General features: G+C 43.4%; 1 protein-coding gene across 7 annotated transcripts in view; it reads left to right on the plus strand.

The window, feature by feature from the left end:
* REPS2 (RALBP1 associated Eps domain containing 2) overlaps positions 1 to 26,165 on the plus strand; it is a 215,280-nt gene that overhangs the window by 168,742 nt on the left and 20,373 nt on the right. For all 7 annotated transcript variants that reach the window (XM_032840750.1, XM_032840754.1, XM_032840753.1 and 4 more), the window contains 2 exons: positions 15,154 to 15,237; positions 16,355 to 16,500. In XM_032840750.1, the coding sequence (XP_032696641.1) occupies positions 15,154 to 15,237; positions 16,355 to 16,500 (230 nt within the window). The remainder of the gene's footprint in view (positions 1 to 15,153; positions 15,238 to 16,354; positions 16,501 to 26,165) is intronic.

Genomic DNA, 26,165 nt, shown 5'->3' on the forward strand with positions numbered 1-26,165 from the left:
CTATCAATTTGTTCTTGTTTCACTTTTCCCAATTTCTGTTTCATACTTGTCTCTTTTTTTTAAAGGATACATTTTCTACTTTCAACTGGGAGAGGATTTAAACTTAATTATTTTGAAGTCAATTTCAATTTTCCTTTTTGTCAGAAGTAAATTCATCTTTCCTCCCTCTCTCTCTCTCTCTCTCTCTCTCTCTCTGGTGTTCTTGTTAGTATTGAGTTTTTTCTTCATGCTTCTGGAAATTTGTTTAGCAATCTTATTTTGAATTGGAGTTTAAATTTTATTCTCAGTTCTTTGGAGCTCCTCCCTGTCCTGTTCATGCTGTCTGCCAAGCACACCCTGTAGCCCTGCACCCATGGGCTGCCTGTGTAGGGCTAGTTCTTATACTTGACATTCAGCCCTTCTGTCTGGTGCACATGTCAGAGATGGTGCAGATGACACCAGATGGTGGCTTAACCCAAGACCCGGCTGCCGTGCTCTATCTGCTTTGGTTTCCTTCCCTAAGTGGCCAGTCCTGAGCACCTTCCCAGGCTTCCTCCTGGTTTTGCGGCTTTACAGGGAGTGAAGTACCACATTAGCCTCTGGCTTCAGGTCCCCTGACTCATCTGGGACATTTAAATACGTGTTACTCTACAGTGTATGTGCTCTCAGCTGCCTCTCTGCCTGCTTTTGAACCCTCAGCCCGGCCAACCACTTTGTGATTTGGCCCTGCAAGGATGTTGAGCTTGCTTCTGACTGTGTCTGAATCTTTTTAAATTTTAACACTTTTTATGCTCATGCTCTCACATCTGTCCTTGCATATTATTTTACAGCAGGTCAAGTTGAGGTTCGGAAAGTGAAAGTGAGTGTCTTGGAGCCTCTCAGCTAATGAGTGACAGAGCTAGCTAGCTCTTGTAAAGAGGAGAGCTGGGAAATGTTTCTGAGGAGGTGCTAGAAATTTAATGATAAACATTTAGAGAGAGAGAGGAATCACTCATTGCACAGCACAAAAATTAGCTATAGATTTCCTAAGCAAAAGTTAGCAAGAATTTCCCAGTCTTTGTGCCCACCAATAATTTTCTAAATATGAAGTATTTCCACACATTAAGTGAAAATGCTAAAGTGCTTTTCCTTTTTTTTTATAGAATTTATTTATTTATTTGACAAAGAGATAACGGCAGAGAGGCAGGCAGAGAGAGAGGGGGAAGCAGGCTCCCCACCGAGCAGAGAGCCCAATGTGGGGCTTGATCCCAGGACCCCGAGATCATGACCCAAGCCAAAGGCAGACGCTTAACCCACTGAACCACCCAGGCGCCCCCTGAAGTGCTTTGCTCAGTACAGACTTACATTTATCTTGGCTAAAAATAGCCTTCACACTTTGGTCAGTGGACCATATTTGGTGTAGCAAAAAGGAAACAAAAAGGCAGAAATTTTGCATAATAAATAGTTATATATAGTGCTTATACATCAGATGGTCTTTTAAGTGCTTAATGAATACCACTTTATCTTCGTAACGACCATATGCATAGGTTCTATTATTATTCTCATTTTGCAGATAAGTAAACCAAGGCACAGAAAACTTCAGGAATTTCCTCAAGGTCACCCACAGCAAGTAAGAATTAATGCCACGATTCTAATCCTGGCTATCTAGCCTCAGAGTGCCAATTCTTTCTATTATGCTATGCGATCCAACCATGTCCCAGAATTAGTTTCTGCACCCAGCATGAGCTTGAACTCAACGATCCTGAAATCGAGAGTTGCACGCTCTTCTGACTGGGCCAGCCAGGTGCCCCTTAACGTCTTTCTTCTTAACAATTGAGTTCACAGTTGAGTTGTTAACTCAGTTGTTGACAATGGTCTTTATCAGGGATACACTTTATGTTATGAAACCTCTTAATGAATTAGCTTTATTCCACTACTAGTAACTTGTGTCCTTTCCTAGTTTCCCCCTCTTACTGTACTATGTTCATGGTATTATTGTGTAAAGCTGACTTTGCCGGCATCATTCCTCTGGAAGTTGCTGTAAGTTCATCCCGTTGATGGCGTATGCTTACAGATGGTTCATACTTTGCCAAGAACTGTGATGGCACAGAGGTTGTGGTATGCTCCTACCTAACACCATGCATTTGATAGTGTCCCCTGGTGTGCATATGTATCTTACTTGAATCCATTTTCTCATGCTGTATGGTCTAGGGTGGTAAGCAGTATCTGGATGCCGTGTTTCCGATAACTGACCAGCTACCTCTGTCTTTGCCCTGGGGGTCAGTTATGGTTGATTCCTAGGTTCCTAAACAATGGAATCCTTATTTCTCTTCTCTGTCCCCCTCACCACACAGTAACAAAAACCAAGAAGTACTCCTGTGTGTCAGGGAAGGAGCAAGTATGGAAGTGGGGCAGGATGGGAAGGGCGGCCAAATGTGCTGTGGTGTTCATGCGAAAGGACAATGGAGGACAGCTAGGAGTCAGACCCAGGGAGGCACCTGGACAGAATAGTTAAGAACATGAGCTCGGGGTCCAAATTTTATCTCTTCCTCTTGCTGGCTGTGTGTATCTTTGGCCAAGTTATTTATTCCCTCTGTATCTCAGTTTCATCACGTATAAAGTGGGTTAACAGTAGTGTCTACTTTCATAGGGTTGTTATAATGATTAAATGAGTTAGTACCCATAAAGCACTTAGAATGGTGCCTGGCACATAGGCCTCAGTGCAAAGTAGCTGTTAGAATTATTATCACTCCAGACCCAGCAAAACAGAAACAGGTTCTAGCTGGCAAACATGGAGCAGCGGACTCAGGATAACCAGAAATTAGTGGCTGGTCCTAAGCCCAGAATGAGTGCTGGACTGACTTACTAAACCACTTGTCGTAGAATGGCATTCTTTCCCGACTTTGTGACCTTACATGGGCTAGGCCTCTGCCTATGTCAGAGGTCAGCAAACTATAGCCTGTAGCTCCAAATCCATTTCATTGCCTTTTCCTGTAAATAATGCAAACGTGAAGGAGGAGAATCCATGGAAAGATGGGTAGGCCTCCTCATCAGCCTTTTAACCCACCATCTCCTAACTCAAGGATCATAATACCTCTATTTATAGTTTGCCGCTTTGCATTGAGGACCTTTATCTGACCAAGATGCTCTGTGTTTCACAGTTCACTAGCAAAACCTTGAGCGAATATTTATTCATTTGACAGCTTCAAAAGCTTGCTGTGGGCAGGCCTTCCTAGCTTTGTGTTTCTCAGGCAAAATCACAAGAAACCAGACTAAGGCCTTGCCTTTAAGGTGACAAAGAGGGAAAGAAACCCATCCAGGAGAAATAGGATGAAGGATTTCTTTCTTCCCAACTCCTCTTGAATGCCTTGTTCTATTCAGCAAAATCTGTACGTATCACTTCCTGGTGTGTTGGTAAACATTCCCTCTGGAAAAAGAAAAAGGCTCACTCTGTAGCCTTCCCTGATGTCTGTGTTGAACAGCCCCACGGTGGCTGATGGCAGGCGGGCTTGGGAGGGGATGTGTTTCATCAGCTTGTTGGTGCTGGCGTGCTCTGTAGTAGACAGCTTCCCTTGCTGCAGAATCCTTCTATCAGGGCTTCTGTGTGGCACACGGGAACTTTTGATCTGTTTGTTTTCGGTCTAGGGCACTGTTGCCGCCCAGTCCCAGAATGTGCTCTTAGAAATGGGACTGTATTTTTATAAGTCGCTAGAGATGAAACTTCCCTCTTGTTTACATTTAACTTGTGCCACTAGGTGGCACTTTAAGGACATTACAGGAAATCGGCTCTACTGAATTTATTTAACTTCTTATCGAAGTGTAACATGCATATTGAAAAGTGCACATTGAGTGTGCAACTGAATTTTCACAAGGTGAACACATGTGTATAATCAGCACTCAAAATGAGAGAAAATAATACTAACACCCCCCAGAAAGTGCATCTTATGCTGTTTTCCAGTTCCTATCCCTTCTTAGGGTTACCACTATTCTGACTTCTAACAGCGTAGATCAGTTTTACCTGTTTTCTACCTTATATTTAAGTGAAACCATGTAGTGTATCCTCTTGTGTCTGGCTTCTTTTGCTTACGTGATATTGTGTGATTCATCCATATTATTGTGTATAATTGTAGGTCATTGCTGTATAGTATTCCATTGTATGCGCAAAGATCACTGTGTTCCACTATTGGACATTTGGGTAGTTTTCGGAGTTTGGCAATTATGAATCCTGCTGCTCTGCATGCTCGTGTTCAAGTTGTTGAGTGGTTGGATGTTTTCATTTCTCTTGGGTGTGTGCCTGCAGTAGGATTGTTGGGTCATAGGATAGGCATTGGTGTAGCCTCAGTAGGTACTGCCAAACAGTTTTATAAAGTGTATGTACTGATTTATAGTCCATCAACAGTGTTCCTGCTCCAGTTCTTAAATCCTCATCAATACTGGATTTGTTTTGTGACTGGCTCCTAACTTAAGTAATTTTTGTAGTTCCCTCTCTAGCCACCTATTTCTAATTGAAATTTTTAGAAGCTACCTTCTCGTGATGGACATAGCTCAAGCAGGAAGGGCTGTGTCAACTCAAAAGCTGACATTAATCACTATCAGCTATCACTAGTTAGAAAACACGTTATTCAAATATTTCCATCATTAATATAGAACACAGGACTGGGAATGGAACTGAAAATTGTAAGTGTAGTAAAATACCGAGTGAGGCTAGGGCTAGGACTTTGAGGCACCTTGAAATTTCTATATACTTTTGCTCTTATTACCAGACCTATATATGTCAGGGTTGGGGGGACCAGCAAAGGGATTTCTAAAGGCCTCATATCCAGATGTCTTTGAATTATGATGGTGGTGGCTGCCTGTTTAGTAAGCGTCTGTTTGCTACGGCAAGAGGCATGCATATGGCATCTTTTTTCAGCCTTATTCAGTGGGAAACATGAATCTCAAGAGAATCCTGTTACAGATTCCCATAGCTATGAAGTCTACTTTGTTGACTCTGCAGAGAGCATTATCATGTGGCTTTTAGGTGTGTGATGCATAGAGGGTGGGGCTCAGACTCGACTCAGATTGCTGTTCTATTAGTAGAAATTGGAAATAGAAGAACAAAGCCCCAGTTATAGTCAAAATATTTATCTTTTAGACCAAAACAAAGCACCCATAGTCCTTAGTTGTCACAGTAAGTCTGTTTCAGGGATATTGTCCATAATCCAGTGGCTTCCAGAAATCCCCAAGAGATTATGCTGTGTGGCTTATGTATCCAGGGACTAGTTGCCCATTATGATTACTGATTATCTGCTTCTGTCACAGTTGTCGCTGAGCTCCTCTGTCAGCATTACCCTGGGTGTCGCCGGAGTTGGACTGGCCAGCTCTAAGGGGCCACCAGAGATGTTTTGTGTAAGCTGCCCGAGATGTCTGTGCTGAGGCAGCCAGGAAATCTCAAAGGGCTTTTATTTTTAAAAGCTTCTTCCCTCCAATATTGATAGCAGCAATATCCAGTGGTGCAGGTTCAGTTTGTGGATAGCCTGCTTTCTGGGATTTGTGTGTACTCTAAACTGGAGTCAGCACTTTCTCAGTCTTGGTTTTCATCTTTCGGCAAGAAAGAAAGAGTCCTTCATGTTGAACTGGCTGTTCTTTGCAGTTGCAGAATCTATGCCTGGGAAGCCGATTAAACATTTACTCTTTTTTCTTTAAAGATTTATTTATTTATTTTAGAGACCGAGAGAGGGTGTAGGGTGTGCAGGGGGAGGGGCAGAGGGAGAGGGAGAAAGAGAATTCTCAAGCAGACTCCCCATGAAACTTGGAGCCCGATGTGGGACCTGATCTGAGCACCCTGAGATCATGACCTGAGCCAAAACGAAGAGTTGGATGCTTACCTGACTGCCCCACCCAGGCGCCCCTGTATATTTACTCTTAATTATGACAGTAGCCGCCATTATTGAGTGGCTGCTGTGTTACTGTGCTTAGCACTGTGGACAGCTGATTTGCTTAATCTTCACAAATGCTAGGATTTAGGTGAATTATCTCCTTGTGCAGATGAAGAAACTGTGTCCCAGAGAGGTTAGCACATGCCCTGCTTGTATACCAAACAAGTGCAAACCCTGGATAGATTCCAGAGCCTCCGCCCTGTAACTGATGCGCCCTGTGGCTCCAGTTACCGTAGGATGAATTCCTGACTTGTCCAGTGGAACCAAACAGTGTTAGGTACATTACTAGCTCATTGCACATGCTGATTCCAGTACTCGCCGTGTGCCGCCGTTCAGCTTAAGCACCGGGGAAAGGACAGTGAAGCAAAACACAGATCGTGCCCTCCAAGTGCTTACACGTCAGCTCCATTTCTGTCTCTCATAGGTGACTTGGGTCATGGATTTTGGCAATTGTTCTTGCAGAGAAATTCAGTGTTTTGGACCCTGTCTCTGAAACTGCTTGTGGCATGATGGGCTTTGCTGTGGCCATTGTGCTTCAGGGCATTGCTTCTGCATCTTCTGCGCCTGGATATGACCATGTGGCTTTTTCTCATGTGCCCTTACCTAGCAGAGTGGAGGTCGGGTGAAAGGAAGGCACCGAATGACGTTTAGAATACCGGTGGGATGCTGGAGATTGCCTAGAGGCCATAGCACAATCATCTGCTCATCTGCCTAGAATTTAACTGTTGCCTCTGTGATTCCCAGTCTTGGGATCTGCCTGAATTCTTGGGTGGATAAATAAAACTTGAGTTTCTTTTTCTAATCTGTCAGCATGAGTATTAAAAAGTTTATAAAATAAATTCACCAATTATCCACATCTTAGCAGTTAGTTCTATAATTAGACTACTTAAAAAAGGATTTATTTATTTGGGGGGGGATGTGCACGAGCGGGGTGAGGGGCAGAGGCAGACGGAGAAGAAGAGGGAGAGAGAATCTTAAGTAGGTTCCCTCCCGAGTGCAGAGCCTGACATGGGGCTCGACCCCATGACCCTGAGATCATGACCTGAGCGGAAATCAAGAGTTGGATGCTTAACTGATTGAGCCATCCAGGCACCCCAAGACTGCCTTTAAAAAAGAGATTTGATCTTTTTTCCCCAGTTTTATTGAGAAATAATATACATCTCTTTGTAAGTTTAAGGTACAGAGCATGATGGTTTGATTTATGTATATTGTGAAAGATGACCACAATAGGTTCCGCTAACATCCATCTTCTCATATAGATAAAATAAAAAGAAAGCAGGGGCCCCTGGGTGGCTCTGTCGGTTGAGCATTTGACTCTTGATTTCAGCTCAGGTCATGACCTCAGGGTCATGAGATCAAACCCCATGTTGGGTTCTGGGCTGGATGTGGAGCCTGCTTGAGATTCTTTCTCTCCCTCTCCCTTTGCCCGTGTCCTTCCCTCCAAAAAAAAAAAAAAAAAAGAGAGAAGAAAAAGTTTTCTTTTTGTCATGAGAACTCTTAGGGTTTACTCTCTTAACAACTCCCCTCTATATTATGCCCCAGGGTTTTCTATGGTCGCTATGCTGTGCGCTATGTCTCTACTACTTATTTATCTTATAAATGGAAGTTTGTATGTCTTGACCACCTTTCTCGATTTTCTTCTCCGCACTGATTCTTTTTTTGTTGCAAATTGGATGTTTATTTACTTATTTACTTTTAAGATTTTATTTTTAAAAAAGATTTTATTTACTTATTTGACAGAGCAAGAGAGCATAAGCAGGGGGAGCAGTAGAGGGAGAGGGAGAAACAGGCTCCCCTCTGAGCAGGGAGCCTGATGCAGGGCTCAATTCCAGGACCCTGGGATCGTGAACTGAGCCGAAGGCAGATGCTTAACCACCTGAGCCACCCATGTGCCCCAAGATTTTATTTTTTTTAAAGTAATCTCTACACCAAACATGGGACTTGAACTTACAACCCTGAAATCAAGAGTTGCACGCCCCACTCCTGTGCCAGCCAGGCACTCTGCAAATTTCTTTTAAAAAAAATCTTACTGCTGAAGATTTTGCCCAGCTTCAAAAATTTTATAAAACCATATGGCAGACACCCCTATTCCCTCCATGGTAAATGGACAAGAAAACAGTTAAGAGGCCTAGTTAGTTTTTGGTGCAGCACCTGCGGCCTTTTCAGAGCAGGACTTTGGATACTTGGTTTTCTCATCTCTTAAAGGACGAGTCTGAGCCATCGATGGTCCCCAGTTGGTCTGGACTGGGTATGTAAAAATTACCCAGGGAGCTTGTTAAAATAGAAGTTTCTAATGCTCCACCCCTAGGAGATTCTAATTAGAGAAGTCTGGAGTAGTATCCAAAAGTCTGTAATTTATAAAAATTCCCTGGATAATTCTCCTGTGCAGCTATATTTGGGAACCACTAGGCTTAGAAGGTCTAGAACAAACAGAATTAACTTGAGAAGGAATTTCTGGTCTGTTTGAAGATTCAGGTAATACTTATGTGCCTGGAGCAGGGTCCATATGGGCAAACTAATGTAGTTATGAAGCAGAGGCAAATTAGAGCCAGATGATAGAAGATCTTTAACTGGCTGAGTGTTCCTAAGGCCTGTGGTGCTATGCCATAGGCCTTAGGGACCAATTGAAGGGATTTGAGGGAAAAGTGTTGTGATGAGAGAAGGTGCTTTACAAAATTATTTCCTCAATGTGTGCAGTGCAGGGTGGATTGGACTGGGGAAAAAACGGAAGGCTAGAAAAAGACCCCCGGCAGCTTTTCCAGTAGCCCAGGTAGGAGGTATAATGAGCACATGGACTTAGATGGGAACTGTGGGACCTTTGCAAAGCTAGCCTGCCTGGGTGGGACTGAAATCTGGGACACGTTGTTTTAGGCTGCTTTTAAAAATCCATAATTTGTCAGTGTTGAGTTCGTTTGCCTTAAATATTATAATGAATGATTTTATTGTGTTGGGGTCCAGGAGCTTTTAAAGGAAGCGCAGTAAATAAATTCATGCAGAGAAGTGTTGGCGGCAGCAGCCGCTGCTATTGCAAGGAAGGAGGGAGGAAGGGAGAAACGAAGGGAGGCCTTTCTGGCCAGGCAGCAACCCTATCCTTCCTTACCCTGCCTCCGCACTCCTGGGGAACGGGGTCTAGCAGAGGTTCCCCAGAGCCGGATCTGCCAACCGCTCTGCAGAATGCTCCTTTCCAAGGATTAGGTGTGGAATGTGGCATTTGGCATTCGAGCCAATGGAATATTTTTCCTTTGTTCCTCTAAAACCCGGTGTGTAGGTCAGTGTTCCCCAAAGTGTGTTCCCCAGAGCATTAGTTCTGCTGGATGTCAATAGGAGTTACATGAGAATAAGAAGTCGAAGCCAAATCAGTTTGGGAACTGTTGGGTTAAACAAAGGCAGTGGGTTCCTTCACCTCACAGGGTTTCAGAGTGTGTGTGACATGCTATTACCCCGTGAATTTCTAGGAGGGAGATAGACTATGCTGTGTTCCCTAAGCCTATCTGGAGATTCTCTTCCTCTAGGTGAGGGGGTGACAAACTATGGCCCACAGGCCAAATCTGTCCCACCATCGTGTTTTTGCAAATAAAGTTTATTGGAACACAGTCACACCCATTCATAGTGTTGTCTTCTTTGCCTGCTTTAACAGTCAGTAGCAGAGTTTCATGTTTGCATTGGAGACGCAGAGTCCAAATGGCCTGTACACCTAAAAATATTTACTATCTGGCTCTTTACAGGAAAAGTTTTCCTATCCCTGTTAAGGCAATTCATAGAACCGGTGTTCCCTGGAACCCCTATTTGAGAGATACTGCTTTAGGAAGATAGTTGTTGTTCTAGCACTGCTTGTGATGAATCTACTTAATTTTGTTCAGCTTTTATGCTGCCATATTTCTTTTCCTCTTGCTTTAAACTCTTTCCTCTCAGCCATTTATCCATTGTTGGAGGTCAAAATCTGGCTCCCACGTGTCATTGTTCTTTCCTTTCATTTATCACATATCAGCAATCACAAGGACGTATCCAGTCTCAAGCCACGTAGCTCTCAAATCTGCCTATCCCCACTCCCACCAGACTGGTTCAAGTGACCATCAGCTCTTGTCTTGTTTTCATTTTCAGTCTCGTAAGTGAATTGCCTTCACCCACTGTGGGTTGCTTCTAGTACATTTTACTGATTGGGTTCAGAATAGTCTTTCTAAAATGCAAATCTTGTTCTATGACTTCCCTACCTAAAATCTTGCAGTGCCCGTCACACCTCGGGGCTATCGGGATAAGCTCCAAATCCTCAACATGGACCTATCAGCTGAGATCTGGTTGGGAAAACAGAAACCACTCTAGGTATTTCACACTGGAAGAGATTTCATTTAAGGGATTAGGTTCTTAAAGAATTAGCTGTGCTAGGGGAGCAAAGACAAGGGAAGGCCACCAGTCAGGTTTGCCACAATTTTTTGAATGTTAACACATTGCAAGTACTAAAGGAAACAGCTAGAGGACCTCAGGCTGCCTGCAGCATCTGAGTAATGATTTGTGGGGAAATGCCTGAGGCCACTCGAAGATCTTCTGACCGCTGAATTCCATGCTTTTCTTCCCATCACTGCCCGAGCAGCAGTAACACAGCTTGTTTCTCTCACCTTCTTGGTTTCATGTCAGTGACTTCTCAGAGTCAACAAGGAACATTATTAAAAGGAGATTGTATGAATGTTCTTCCCAGGCTTTTACCCCCTGCAACATAGGGAAGAGTCTGGAAATGGGGAATGGTGCTGAGTGGCGAATAGACCCTCTGGGACAGTGATCTCTAGGACCATGTGGGATCCACTCCACTGCCTTTCTCCAGCTTTGGCTGTCTTATTCTTCTCTACTGTTCACCCTGATTCCGCCCTACTAGACCCCAAATTTCAGACCTGTTAGAGTGTGTGTTCTTAGAGGCCTCAAACAACTGACATTTCCTATCTCATAGTTTCTGTGGCTTAGCGATTTAGGAGAAACTAATCTGGTGGTTTCAGATCAGGGTCTCTCATTGGGCTTCAGTCATCTGAAGGCTTGACTGGAGCTGGAGGATCCCCCTCTAAGATGGCTCTCCCACAAGCCTGGTGGTGGGATGCCTTAATTCCTTGCTACAACATGGGCCGCTTGTTAGGACTGATTGAGTTGTCCTCACAGGATGGCAGCTTTTTCCAGACCAAGTAATCCTAGAGAGAGACCAAGGAGGTGACTACAAGAGTGCTTTAACTCCCTTGTTCTGGGAGCAATTTGCCTAGTGCCTCAGGTCTGGTACCCCAGAAGCAGAACATGAGATGAGGATTTTTGGGAAGTGATACATGAGATATGCGAAATAAATATCTGTATAATTGAATAACTGAACAAACCCTTCTTCTGGTGGAGAATCCAGATGCTTAGCCTTCCTGGGCCTGTGTCCATTTCTGGGGGAGCTAGCTGGGCAGGGACCATATTGTCCCATCAGTCATGGGAATGGGTGAAATCCCAGAACAGATCTCTACATTTGGAGTGGCAACACCTTCTAAGTCCATGTAACTCATACAGGCTTTTTCCTTGCAAAATTAGGATGAAACTGTATTTCTTATTTGTGGATAGGGAATTATTGATATTAAAATATGAGATATATATTTTTAAAAGGAACCTTATCTGGAGTTTCAGTGAGCTCTTGGCTAAAAGTACATTTTTCTTGCCTTGCCACATCCTGGTTGGGTACCTGTTACATGGTGAGCCATGATGGAAGGACTGCCATTTGTTCTAGTAATTGTAATCCCTGGGATTCAGGCATTGGATTTCAGTTCAGCCGATCAGAACTTTCAGACAAGATTTGTCCATATTGATAGAGTTGTTCCCTACTTTAATATATGGAGGGAAAAGAGAGTTACTGAGGCTCTCCTGTTTCATGGGTTATCATTCTGTCCAAGTTGTTACCTTAGAAAAGTCTGAAGAAATAGCAAAGAAATCTCCCCAGTTTGTTCTGCTTTCCAGGTGCTAAACCTTACACTATTTTCCTGAGGGAAAGTGAAATAGTTTCTTTCAAAGAGGGGCTTTTGTAGCTCTAAATCTCATCTTTAGTTGTTGCTTTTTTTTTTTAAACCACAAAGTTAGTTTTTTTTCCTCATCTCTTTTCCTGGGATAATGTCTGGCTCTGGTGAAGCTTTGCTTTTCTGGCATCTTCGAGACTCCTGTGCTCCAGGCCCCAGGAGATTTCACTCCTCTGAATGGTCAGTAGATGGACTCATTGAGAATCAGTTATGGAGTGGGGAGGGGAGGTCTTCATGTTCCTCCCTGTGCGGTTGGTGGTTGGATTCTACCTTGCAGAACCAAGGAGCTCTTTGTTCTCGGTGGTAGAGCAAGAAAACCTAGGCCTTTGGATGCGATTTCAGGAAGGTAGATCTATAAATGGAAAAAAAATTATCAGACATTTTTCACAACTGCTTTTTCATCCTTCCCAACTCCCACTCTATTGCTCTTTGGGTTTTTAGAGCTGTGTCAGAGAAAGCAGAGACAATGACAGTAGCCACGTCCTACTTTTGCTGTGCTCAGAATCCTTATTTTTGTTGAAAAAAGGGTCTGATTTATTGTTTCCCTCAGTATTTCCACAAGAGGGAGACTGCTTGTCTCCTCAGGAAAGGGAACATGAGGGCAAACATTTCTCTGCCTGATGATGGAGGGGAGCTGAGCAGGTGAAAGGCGGGGAGACTGGTCCATCACTCCTTTTCTCTCTGGCTGGCTGGCAGGATGTGTCATTGCATACCTGTGGTCCTGCAGAGGACTGCATGTATAGACTTGAGGCCAGAACACTGGTGTTCCAAGCAACAGATTTGCGGATGGAAGAGGCAAGAAGGGGCATCAGGTCCCAGTTGTGTTCTTCTATAAGGTCAGGGGAATCCCTGCATTTGGGAGATTGTTAGCCATCAAAAAAGCTGACATTGGGCCTGTGCATCTTTTTTTCTTCCCTCCCTCCCTCCCTCCTTTCTTTCTTTCTTTCTTTCTTTCTTTATTTATTTATTTTTTGAGGGGGAGAGAGAGAGAATCCCAGGTAGGCCCCATGCCCAGTGAGGAGCCGGTCACTGGGCTTGATCTCAGGACCCTAGGACTATGAGCTGAGCCAAAATCAAGAGTGGGGCACTTAACTGACAGTGTCCCTCAGGAGCGCCTGGGCCTGTGGTCTTGAAATATGACCCCATTTGTCAGAACCCCCAGGAGAGTTGCCTGAACTCTTATATTCCCTTTACTCTTGACCAGGAATGGCTCCCAGATAGCTTTGCACGGCTATTGCCTGGGTGGTTCAAAACTCAGTGTGCCTGAAAGTGAGTTCCCCTTACATCTGCTTCTCTGCTGGTTCTTCTCTTGGGCTAGGCCTCTGCATGGTGGTGGTATCCTAACTGGAGCTTCCTTTCTCACCATCCGTATGCACTGCCCCTCTCGCTGGCTGCTCTCTGCTTATCACTCAGGTCTTAGCTGTGACATCACCTTCGCCCAAGTCTTTGCTGACCAACACGGCCTGGGTGTTCCTGGAGCCCCCATACTTCCTCACCAAAGTCTGAATTCTACCAAAGCATGTTTTCCCTGTCATTTCTTTGCTTTTTCCACTAGACTTCAAGCTTATGTAAGAAAGGTCTAAGTATTATTTATCTTGAATACCAGCTCTAGCACGGGGCCTGCCTGCTTTAGCTGGTCAGTTAATGTTTCTTGAACGAGTACCACTCGGGCCCAAGAAGAGTGCCTGAGACTGTGAAGCTTAGTGGTCACAAGCCCACCGTTGGAACTGGAGGCCTGGGTTTGGACCCTGCTGTTTGTGTGACCTTGGGGGAGTTCCTCAGCTTCTTGATCCTCAGCTTCTTCACCAATAAGATGGGGGTGATAACTGTTTCCTAGGGCTGTGATGATGAAATGCTTTCATTCATGCAGAACACCTGGAGAACTGTGGGACACAGTGTTTGTTTTTTCAGATAGCTGTTGACAACAGCAGCAATGCAGTGATCCTTAATGGGAAGGAGAAGGCCATAAGCAAAATGTTGAATGAGAAGTCAGGCATGTGGAGTGCCTGCATAATGGGTTTGGAGAGGTGGAGAGATGGTTGGGAACCGAGGTTTCTAGCTAGGGCAATGCAGATGGAAGAGCAGATAGGATTACTCTGGGAAAGGATTAATGGCGGTAGGAGGAATAGGAGAACCAAAGACAGAACCTTGAGAAATCCTACCTCTCAGGGATAAGAGGAGTCAAAACAGGAGAGAGAGAGAATAATTACCAGTAGGAGACTGCAATGCATCAGATGCCAGGGACAGGAGTTTTAAAAAGATAGTCAGGGGTGCTGTGCTGGGCAGAAGTCTTGGGAGAAAACTAGAAGAGGCAGCAAGAATCCAGTAAATGGGGGAGCATTAGTGCCCTTGTGTGTTTCAGTAGAGGCAGAGGAAGGACGAAGTCAGGCTCTGTGAGGAGTTAGAGAAGGCCAGGTTGGGGACAGAATGGACACACCAAGGATGATTGTTGTGCTGCAGATGTGTAGGACTTTGTGGGTAGAGGTCTGATGTTACTATAATGAGGAAGTCACGTTAGTTTGTACGGAGGCTTTTTTCTTTGCATGTTAATACTTTGCATTGCTGGCTAATAGCAACTGAGTGTAGCAGGCCTCCTGGAGACGGAGAGCAGCACATGGCGCCTGGTGTCCTGGTGCTCTCCTGCTTGGTTTTGTGGAACGTGCTACGTCTTGAAGGGCTTTGGGGGCAGTCCTCGCCAATCTTTATGCGTTTGTTCACTGATTCCATGCCACTTGGTAGCCTCAGCCTTTCTGCTTACCCCTTCCATCATGCTCTCCCACCCCTACATTTTTAAGGTAAAGAGTCCTATCTCTTAGAGTGTTTTTCTTAGGTATTTAATATTTTTTCAAGTTTCAGTGTTGTGTTTTTGTTGTTGTTATGGTTACTATTTTTGTTAGTGCTTGCGTTAAAATTTTAATTCATTTCTTTCCCAGCCCTTTTTTTTTCCTGATAAGCCTTATTTGTTTATTTATTTTAGTTTGAGCTTATAAAACATTCATTTTTAGCAATACCTACGTGTAGTTATGGACAACATTACCATGACCCCTTTTCCTAAGATTGAACATGATGGAAGGGGCATGAGAGGGAGTGGCAGGGTCTAGGGAAGGTTTTCTCAAGGATCCAAAGACTTGACCATGCTTGGCAGCAAAGTGGTCTGAATTGGCTTCCACTGAGTGACATTTCCTAGGTGCTCTCCATTATATATTTAGGTGGTTATGTTTTTGCATTTTTATTTTCTGTATGATATTTTGCTACAGTCTGAACAAGCGTCTGAGACCGAAATACACCCCCAGCTGAACAGAACCCCCTCTCAAGCTGCAGACAGTAGTCCAACCAAGAAGGTAAGGCCTATGGGAAGGTGCCTCTGTGATAGCATTGTACGTGCCCCCCCCCGGTGCCCCCACCTGGGCTTCTTGGCTCTCTTTGCAAATCTGTTTTACTTTGATTTCAGTGTCCTGACCTGAATGTTAATGATCCTGCTTTCCTAGAACTTGGGTTCTTTGTGAGGATTGGGGTGCTGATGGTTCTTGGGCCTGCCCTTGATGTCACTGACAGTTTGCACTTCCTCTTCAGCCTCCAGCTAAACATGGAGGCCTTGTTTTTAACAAGTTCAGGAGGTACAGTAGGGAGGGCCAAGTGCCTTTAGCAAAACTCTGTGTACTGCTGAGCCTCTAGGAGGGCCTGTGGTGGGGGGCGGGGTAGTCTGCCCTTCTTCCTCTGTGTGCCACAGTCCGTCCTTGCATCCCGGCGTCTTCACCTTAACCCCCCAGTGTCACTGAGTCCCAGGTCACTTACTCAGGAGGCGCTACTCAGTTGCCATGCTCTCTCTCCACCTTGTTACCCTCTCCTTGCTGCTCTCCCATTTTTCTAAGGCCGTCCTCTGCTCAGAGCATGGGCCCTGGGCTGGGGAGCACAGGTGAGGAGGGGCCTCCCAGACAGGCTGGCTGTCTCCTTCGAGAAAACTCTGTGGCCCTTGAGCTTGCCTTCAAATATGAATTGGAATGGAGGAATGAGGAGACCTTCACAAACTTCAAAACTCACAACATATTCCCGTAAGCCCCAAAGTGAGATGAGTCTGCTCACAAAGTGAGCTTTGTCTGCAGTCAGAAGAGGCCTCATGCTGTGAGATGCACACAGCACTGAAAAAAGGGAGAGGGTGGACAGGTGGGCCACTGGAATCTCATTCCTGTGTCCTTTCAGGTGTGAAAAGTGGTAATAGACTGCAAGCATGGAAAGAAAAAAAAAGAAAAAAAAGAAAGGCCCCTAATATCTGATGTCTGTGTCCCCACCCCGTTCTTGCGAAGCCTTGAATCCGCCTTCTGTCATCAGGTGTGGGGTTTGAACAGAGTGTGCGCCTGACCTGGGAATAGGCCCAGGAGGAACATGAGGACATTGGCGTGGTGGGGAACATTTCAGTTTTTAACTTTTGGGTTTTATTGTTATGTATTTAATCCTCAGGACATACCATATTCTCAGCCTCCATCAAAGCCCATCCGAAGGAAATTCCGACCTGAAAACTCAGCTACAGAAAACCAAGAGCCTTCTAGCACTGTTGGCGGGCCAGCGTCTGCAGCGACTGGGAAACCCCACACAGCAGTCCAAAAGTAAGTATAGCAGATCAGGGAGGTCAGCGACCACCTTTTCAATCTTTGTATGCGTGTACATGTAAATCTGTTTACATATATACTAGTGGCCATGGAAGGGTGTGATTTTGTGGCTGCAGTTTTGTCTTACTCCTCTCTCTGCTGGTACTACAGGCTCCCCGTCACCTAAAGAGACCTAAGCTACAGGACTTAACCTGAGCCAAGGGGCAAGCGAGCACAAAGCTGCGGCATTTTAGTTTGGTTTGATTTCCTTCCCTTCCTTCCTCCTCTTCCTCTCCTTCCCACCCCTCTTCCTTGTGCTGGCCTACATTTTCCTAGGAAGAAGACAGTGACAAAAATGGTGGTTTCCCCTCTTTGCCAGTCTTCATTTAGCAGTAATTGCACCTCAGATAAACCTCATTGGCTACGGTACTGCCAGTGCGGAAAGCTCCCTCTTTGCTTGTCTTATGTTCCCCCCCCACCCACCAGTGCAAATGGCTAGCTTCCTGACCCTAAGCCCCAACTTTGAGTAGATGTGGCTTGTGATTTCTTTTCATGCCCCATGAAAATTTTCTGTTGTTGATCATGTCAGCACAGAATGGTCACATGTGGAGCTTCCAGAGTCTCTGTCTGACTGGCTGTAGCAGACATTGGAGGAGGTGGTGCGGGTGGGGGCGGTGATACCTGTGGACAAGGCCAGGAACTGAGAGAACAATGCTCTGGACAGACTGTTTTTTCTCCAGAGGCTTTGGCTTTAAGAAAGGCTGTCGCTTGCCTCAGTTTCCCTGTAGTGAAATTGAGCTAGGTGTTGAGGGCAGAAACCCGCTGCTGTGCGTGACTTCACAAGTGAACTAACATCACTCGTCACTAACATCCCTGCTCAAGATAAGCCCTGACACTGCTCTTGGGGCTTTGTCGATCCCAGAGCAAGATTCTGTGGGTGCAGCTTGCCTCGGAAGCCAAAACCCCATGGGGAATCTGTGCAGCACTCTTCAGATGATGGTTTTTGTGTCTGTTTTTCCAAATAGACAGTTCCCTAGTGGTATCAGTGCATAAAGGAAATCTGTTTTGTCCTTAATGGCCCCTGAGAGCTTGGACCATCTTTCAGCCACTGTCAGGCCTGGGGGCTGGATCCCTATCAGGGACAAAGATGGCTAAACTTGTTTTCATGAGCCACCCTGGCTTTGCAGTGTAATCCCTGCTTCACATTACTGCTGGTGTCCGTGGCAGCTCCAGCACCCCCCACACTGGATGGACGGCAGCTGGCGGAGCTCACCCAGAGGTCTTTTTCAGTTTCTTTCCTTTGTCTGTGGGGTTTTTAAAGACAGTTTTATTGAGATATAATTCACATAGCATACATTTCACCCTTTTATGTGTACAGTTCAGTGGTTTTTAGTGTATCTACAAAGTTGTAAAACTGTTGCCACAAACTAATTTTAGAATATTTTTATTGCCCCCCAAAGAAATTCCATGCTGATCAGGAGTCACTTTCCATTTCCTGTCCCATGTGCCAGGCAACCACTAATCTACTTTCTGTCTTTATAGGTTTGCCTGTTCCGGCCATTTCATGTGGATGGAACCATGCAACATGTGGTCTTCTGTGGCTGACTTTTTTTCAGTTCACATAATGTGTTCAAGGTTTATCCATGTTTTTGCTAAAATCAGTACTTGGTTCTTTTTATTGCTAAATAATGTCCTATTGTATAGCTATACCACATTTTATTTACCCGCTCATCACTTGATGGACATTTGGGTTGGTTCCACTTTGAAGCTGTAAAGAATAATGCTGATCTACTATGGGTGGACAAGTTTTAGTATGGACTTGTGATTTCATTTGTCTTGAGTATGTACCTAGGAGTGGAATTGCTAGGTCATATGGTCACTCTGTATTTAGTATTTTGAGGACTTGCCAAACTCTTTTTCCACAGCGGCTGCAGTATTTTACTGTCTTATCAGTAACATACAAGAGTTCTAATTTCTCCTGTTGTTTTTTTTTTTTCCCAACACTTGTTATCTTTAAAAAAAAAATGATTACAGCCATCCTAGTGGATGTGAAGGGGTATTTCACTGTGTTTTTGATTTGCATTTCCCTAATGGCTAATGATATTGAGTATCTTTTCATGTGCTTATTGGCCATTTGTTTATCTTCTTTGGGGAAATGTCTGCTCAGATCCTTTGCCCTTTTCTGCTTGGGTTATTTATCTTTTTATTTTGAGTTATGAGTTCTTGACCTATGCTGGATGCAAGTCCCTTCCCAGATGTATGATTTACAAGTATTTTCTCCCATTCTATACGTTGTTGTTTCACTTTCTTGATGCTGTCATTCGCAGCATATTAAAGACTTTTTTCCTGCATTTGCTTCTATAGGTTTTTATAGTTTTAGCTCTTACATTGAAACCCATGGTTAATTTTGAGTTCATGTTTGTGTATAGTGTGAGGAAGGGGCCCAACTTCATTCTTTTGCATATAGATACACATTTGTCCCCGCATCATTTGTTGAAAGGAGATACTTTCTTTGATCTGCCTGGCTAGTGACAGTCCCTCATTGTGATGCTCTCTCACTGATTAGGTGAGCGCATGGTGTCCGACTGAGAGAGGCTAGCTACCACAGCAGCCCAAACAGTGCTGTAAATGTCAAGGATGTAAGCTTTGGGTCAGGGAATTCCATACAGCTTATTTTGCTAGACTAGTTTATTTTGGGGTAGTAAGAAGCAGCTTAACATTCATCTTTTTTTAAGCCCTGGATAGAGAAACAGCTAGACCCATGATGGTTAGTCTGTATAGTTCTTTCTCAACCAGGCTTCTGGGAAAGAATGAAACTCTGATGCCCTTAGACATCCATTGTCTGTAGGAACTTAACCTCTCTCCTATGCATGTAGAGTGGTCTTTACTGTGAATGGTTTTGGGGAAAATTGGGAAAAGAGTCATAAATAATGTTCTTAATTGTCTAACAGAACAGTGGTTAAAAAAGGCCAAAAAAATAAACTAGTTGTAAAATGGTCATCACCTTTTTGGGAAATGAATGTCAGAATTGACCTGTCGTAAGAAGCAAATTCTCCTTCAGATATCATCATTGTCTATTTCATTTAGGGCAAAGGAAAAATGAAATAGTCTCTCCAAGTGAGCTGCTGAGTCCAGATATGACTAATAAACAACTCTTGGATTGTGTCAAAATTACTGAGCTGCTTGTAAGGACAAAAGTGTTTTTTTTTAAAGAAATAATTTGGCTTACTTGGTTTTCCCTCACATCTTGTGCATCTAGTAAAGATGGACTTTGGGAAAATAAAATGGTTTGAAGAGTTTGGAGAGAGAGGATATTGTATAACAGTACTGTGAAACTGTGCCCGCCTCCATGGCTTTGCTCTTCTCTGTAAGCTCCGGAAGTGTCCTGGACCACCCCAGGGCATGCCCAGCAGCTGGTGTGGCAGTGTCTGCTTGCCTGCGTGACATTCTCAGTGTGGTTGGGGTTCTGTTTTCCCTCCTGCTTCATGGTTGGCCGTCCTGGCATGTCCGTGGGGTCGATGAGTGGCATCCCTAATGAAAACCTGCCATTTCCAAGGAGACAAAAGGCAATACAAGTTCAGTTCTTAGAAGCTGTGCTCATAATTCCTTGGGAGAAATCAGGGCTCAGTTGGAAGGCTAAGAAGATTTTTCTCATCTAGAGACCCCAGCTTATATTCTTTCAAATATTGGTTTAGCTGTTTGAATGAAACCCAGTTAACAGGCACTCAGATAACATAGAAATTGACTTCTTTCTTGTCTAAACGTCTGAGTTGGTGAGTGGTCCCGAAGCATAGAGTAGCTCTGTGCAGGAACCCAGGTACCTTCCCATATTCTTATTCTATTTTTTTTCAAGATTTTATTTATTTATTTGACAGAGAGATCATAAGTAGTCAGAGAATAGGGAGAGACAGAGGGGGAAGCAGGCTCCCTGCCAAGCAGAGAGCTCGATGTAGGGCTTGATCCCAGGACCCCAAGATCATGACCTGAGCCGAAGGCAGAGGCTTAACCCACTGAGCCACCCAGGTGCCCCCCATATTCTTATTCTAGATCCCCGTGGGGGTTGTCTTTATCCCCGTGGTTGAAGATGGCTGCCTAACATGTTCACATTTCAGGCCCCAGAGAGGGGGAAGGAACAAATGGAGAGAAAACAGACTACTTTGAAGGGTATGACTCAGAAGTGGCATCTCTGATCCCATTGGCCCAAACGTAGTCATATGGCCTTACCTACCTACAAGAGAGATTGGGAAATGTAGCTTCTAGTTGGAGGGCCATGTGCCTCACTCAAACTGAGAATGATATGCTACTGCAGATACGAAGGCATAGGAGTAGGTTTTGGAGGATAATCTGCCACAAAACTTTGAGTGGACAGTGCTTCACGATGCTGCTGTTCTGGATTGATAAATAGCATGACACACAATAGAACCAGACAAAATAAATATCTGTTTAAGCGTTACTCCTTCACTTTCCTCCCTGGAAACCAGAGCAGTTCCAGAGAAGCCTGGAAGAGTGAGTAAAAATATTAAGAGAACCTGGAGAGACTGTGGAAGCAACTGTTAAGAGGGTGAGGCAGGTTAAATGCTCTGCTGACCCCTTCAGAGGTATTCTGGGCTTGATCCTATCTTTATGTTATTTAGGGCTCCTTTGGTAGCAAATAATAAAAGGCAACTCGAGGTAGCAAAAGATACTCTTTATTATAAGGGTATGGGTGTGACTCAGGGAAATCAGTGGCAGGAGTGGATCAGAAGAGAACATTGCAAACCTTCTGGGGCTCATTTTGATGCCTCTCAGTTTTCGTAAGGTGTTTTTGACATTTTTATCTGTAAAGACTCCTCACCTTCAGCTCCAGAGATCCCATTCTCACTGTGCGGGCCCAGGCTGAACTAAACTATTAGCCATAACTCAAGTCCTTTGGAGGGAGAGTCTGGTCAGCTCAGCATGGGCAGCATCCATTCAAGTGTCAAAATCGAGGGCAAGGTTTTCTCGAGACAAAAAGAACTGCCTGCCAGGGGCTCATCCTTGTGGAGGAGGTGGAGGGAGATGGAGCCAGTTCCCAAAGGAGGGGGAAACCATTAGGAGCTGGACACACATGGTGTGGTTGTAGCGTAAGGAGGGGCATCAAGTTCTGATCAACATCTTTTTAAAAACTTTTTATTTTGGTACAATTATAGTTTCACAGGAAATTACAAAAACAATACAGAGCAGTCTTGTGGCTCTTTTACCTAGTTTCTCCTAATGATTACATTTTACCTAACTCTCGAACAATATCAAAACCAGGAAACTGACATTGGGGCAGTGTATGCATAGTTCCATGCCATTTAATCACACGTGTAGAATCTTGTAACTGCCACTGTAATCAAGGTACAGAAATCAGACCTACCCTCTCCTCATCACCATTCCTTACTCCTGGCCACCACTGGTCTGTTTCCCATCTCTAGAATTTTTTCATTTTGAGAATGTTATATAAATAAAATCACACAGCATGTGCCCTTCTGAGTTTAGCTTTTTTCACTTGGCATAGTCTCTTGACATCTAAGTTACGTATCTCAGTGAGCACTGCTAAGAGCTATTCTGTGGAATGGCTGTGCTGCAGTCTCTTGAGCCATTCGCTTGTTGAGAGACATTTTGGTTGTGCCTAGTTGCTAGAGATCATAAGCAAAGTTACTGTGAGCATCTTGTGTGTAGGTTCTTGTGTGTGCACAAATTTTCATTTCTCTGGTGTAAATGGCCAAGTTATAGAGATGTTGAATCACTATACTGTACACCTAAAACTAATGTAACATTGTGTGTTACTTATAATCAAATTTTAAAAAAGATACAGTACTAATTAAATTATCTTTTTCACTTGATGTGATGTTAGTAAAAATGTAAAGTTTGTAAGACATTCTAATAAAAGCCTTAGAAGTAAAAAAAATAAAATGGTCAAGGGTATGATTGCTGGGTTGTGTGCCGAGTATATGTTTAGTTTTTGGTTTTGTTTTAAGATTTTTATTTAATTGAAAGTGAGAGAGAATGAGCAAGTACGTAAGTTGGGAGTAGGGGTAGTGGGAGAGGAAGAGGGAGAAGCAGACTACCCGCTGAGTAGGGAGCCCATGTAGGGCCTGATCCCACGACCCTGGGATCATGACTGTAGCTGAAGGCAGCCGCCCAACTGACCGAGCCACCTGGTGCCCCAAGTGTATGTTTAGTTTAAAAAAAAAAACTGCCAAAAAAAAAAGTGCCAAGTTGTTTTCCAAAATGGCTGCACCATTTTACATTTCCACCAGCAATGTATGAGAGATGTAGTTTCTCCACATCCCCACCAGCATTTGGTATTGTCACTGGTTTTTTAATTTTAGCTGTTCAAATAGGTGGGTAGTTCTATCCTTTTGTGGTCTTAATTTGCATTTCCCTAATGGCTAATGACGTTGAGTGTCCTTTCATGTGTGTATTTGCCATCATGTCTCCTCTTTGGTAACATGTCTCTTCATGTCCTTTGCCCATTTTCTAATTGAATTGGTTTTTTGCTGTTGAGATTTGAGAGTTCTTTTTATATATTTTAAATGCCTATCAATTGTCGGGAACGTGGTTTGCAAATATTTTCTCTTAGTCTGGAGCCTGTCATTTCATCCTCTTAACACTCGTTTGCAATACAAAAGTTTTTAAAATTTTGAAGAAGTCCAACTTACTGATTTTTTTAATCTTTTAGAGATTGTGCTTTTATTGTTACATCTAAAAACTCTTCATGAACAAGCCCTAGGTCTTGAAGATTTTCTCTTGTTTTCTCCTAAAAGTTTTATAATTTTGCATTTTATATTCAAGTTGCTTGATTCATTTTGTATCGTTTTATGTAAGATAGGTTTGCATCAGTGTTCTTGGCCTATGAATATTGAATTGCTTCAGTGCTGTTAGTTGAAAAGGTTATTCTTGGGGCACCTGGGTGGCTTGGTTGGATGTCTGACTCTTGGTTTTGGCTCCGGTCATGATCTCATGAGCTGTGGGATTGAGCCCTGCATCAGGCTCCCCACTCCGCGCTCAGCGGTGGGGTTAGGGCTGCTTGAAAGATTCTCTCCCTCTGCCCCTCCCACAGTCAGGCATGCTGTCTCTCTAAAAATAAATAAATAAATCTTAAAGACAAAAAGCTATTCTTCTTCCATTGACTTGCTTTTGCACCTCTGTCAAAAGTGAGTTGTCTGTACTAGTGTGAGTATGTTTCTGGGTTCTCTACTCTGTTCCACTGATTGATGTGTTTTTCCCTCTGCCATTACCACCCGGTCTTGATTACTGCCTTCATTACTTAGTTACTTGATTACTATAACTATATAATAAAATATCTTCTATCTCTCCCACTTGTATTATGATTTTTCAGAATTGTTTTAGATATTCTAATTCCTCCGACTTTCCATATAAATTTTAGAACAGTTTTGTCTTGATCTACAAAAAAATCTTGCTGAGATATTGATACAAATTGTGCTAAACCTTTGGGGCATCTGGGTAGCTCAGTCAGTTAATCGTCTGCTTTCAGCTCAGGTCATGATCTCAGGGTCCTGGGAACGAGTCCCGCATCTGGCTTCCTGCTCCGTGGGGAGCCTGCTTCTCCCTCTCCCTCTGCACCCCACTCTGGCTTGTACTCTCTTGCATATCTCTTTCTCTCTCAAATAAATAATCTTTAAAAATTAGAAAAAAAGAATTGTGTTAAACCTTTATGTCAGTCTGAGGAGAGTTGACATCTTTACTATGTTGAGTCATTCAATCCATGAACATGATATTTATTTATTTTGACTCTTTCATTACTGTTGTATAGTTTTCAGCATGTAAATCTTGTGTATGTTTTGATATATCTAAGAACTTCAGTTTGAAGCTTTGTAAATGATACTGTATTTTTTATTTTTTTCCCCAAGTATTCAGTGTTAGTGTATCAAAATTCTATTGATTTTATAAAAATACTTTTTTTTAAAGATTTTATTTATTTATTTGACAGACAGAGATCACAGGCAGAGAGGCAGGCAGAGAGAGAGAGGAGGAAGCAGGCTCCCTGCTGAGCAGGGAGTCTGATGGGGGTTCGATCCCAGAACCCTGGGATCATGACCTGAGCTGAAGGCAGAGACTTTAACCCAGTGAGCCACCCAGGTGTCCCTATTGATTTAAAAAAAAATTGTTTATTTGAGAGGGAGGAGCAGAGGAAGAGGAACAAGCAGACTCTACACTGAGTATAGAGCCTGACACAGGACTTGATCCCACAACACAGAGATCATGACCTGAGCTGAAATCAAGAGTCGAATGCTTAACTGACTGAGTCACCTAGGCACCCCCATTCTTTTGATTTTTGTACATTAATCTTCTCTCCTCCAAACTCATTCCTATTCTTGCTGAAATCATTTATTAGTTCAGAGAATTTTTTTTTATAGATTCCTTGGAGTTTCCCTTGTAGGCCATCATGTCATCTGCAGATGGGGACAGTTTCATTCTTTTCAATATGTGTGCCTTTTATTTCCTTTTCTTGCATTACTGTGTTGGCTAGGACTTCTAGCACTGTGTTGAAAACAGTAATGAAAATAGAAATCCTTGCTTTGTTCCTTGTCTCAGAGGGAAATCATTCAGTTTTTCATTATGTATGATGTCAGCTATAGTTTTTTTTTTTTTGTAGAAGTTCTTCATCAAGTTGAACAAGTAGGCCTCTATTCATAGTTTTCTGAGAATTTTTTTTTTTTATCATGAATGGGTATTGAGTTTCATCAGGTGATTTTTCTATATCAGTTGATATAGTTATGTGATTTTTTTTTCTTTTACCTGTTAGGATGGTAGATTACACTGATTGACTTTTGATTATTGAATCAGCCTTGCATCTCAGGAATAAAACTCTCTTGGTCGTGGTGTATAAGTTTTAATACATTGCTAAATTCTATTTGCTAATATTTTGTTAAAGATTTTGCCTCTGTGTCCCGGAGGGATATTGTGTCTAATTTATGTCTTTCTAGCCTGCCCTTTTCCAAGTCATTTGGCTAGAGAGAGCAGGATTTAGATGGGGGGAGACTTTTTATTGTCTGCCCTTATTGATGTTTATGGATTGCTGACTTTTCCACCGTCCAGTCTGGGATATATGAAGCAAAAAAGAAAACCCAGAGAATTCACTGCTATCTGTTTCTCTGGGTACTGAGTTCCTTGGCTGGTTTGCCTTCCTCACTCCACTTTTTGGAGTAATGTTATGTTTGTCTTATGTATTATGTCCAGGATTTTAACTTTGCTTGGTGGGGTAGAGAGAAGTATGTCTACTTCACATTGTCCTGAGACTGGAAATCCAATCCTTATCTTTCTAAAAGTAGATTTTAAAGCCTATTCCCTGCCTCTTTATGGATGAAGAAATTAATCTTTCAACTTCTTGGGGAAGGGAGTATGCCTTCTGCAGATTAGCAGAGTGGGTAGCATAGTGTGTGTGCTCAGTGAATATTAATCAGATCTCTGTAGTGGTCACTGGACATTCCGGTTAAGTTGCCCTGGCGTAGAAGCTACCTCTCACTGACTGCACATATGTCTGTTTTCCTAGGGGAACTTAAATTGCCCTTTTGCTCTGAGAATTCAGTCTTTTTTGCTGTGGGATATGAGACTGTAGGTTATACCGTTGTGTTGATTTATCATCCCAACTGTAGACAGCTTCGGGGGAGAAAGAAGGTTCTAAGAATAATTCGGGCCAGTCATGCAGTGTAAGC

This window comes from Lontra canadensis, unplaced genomic scaffold (assembly GCF_010015895.1).
Source record: "Lontra canadensis isolate GAN:19392208 unplaced genomic scaffold, GSC_riverotter_1.0 scaffold116, whole genome shotgun sequence".
Classification (NCBI taxonomy): domain Eukaryota; kingdom Metazoa; phylum Chordata; class Mammalia; order Carnivora; family Mustelidae; genus Lontra; species Lontra canadensis.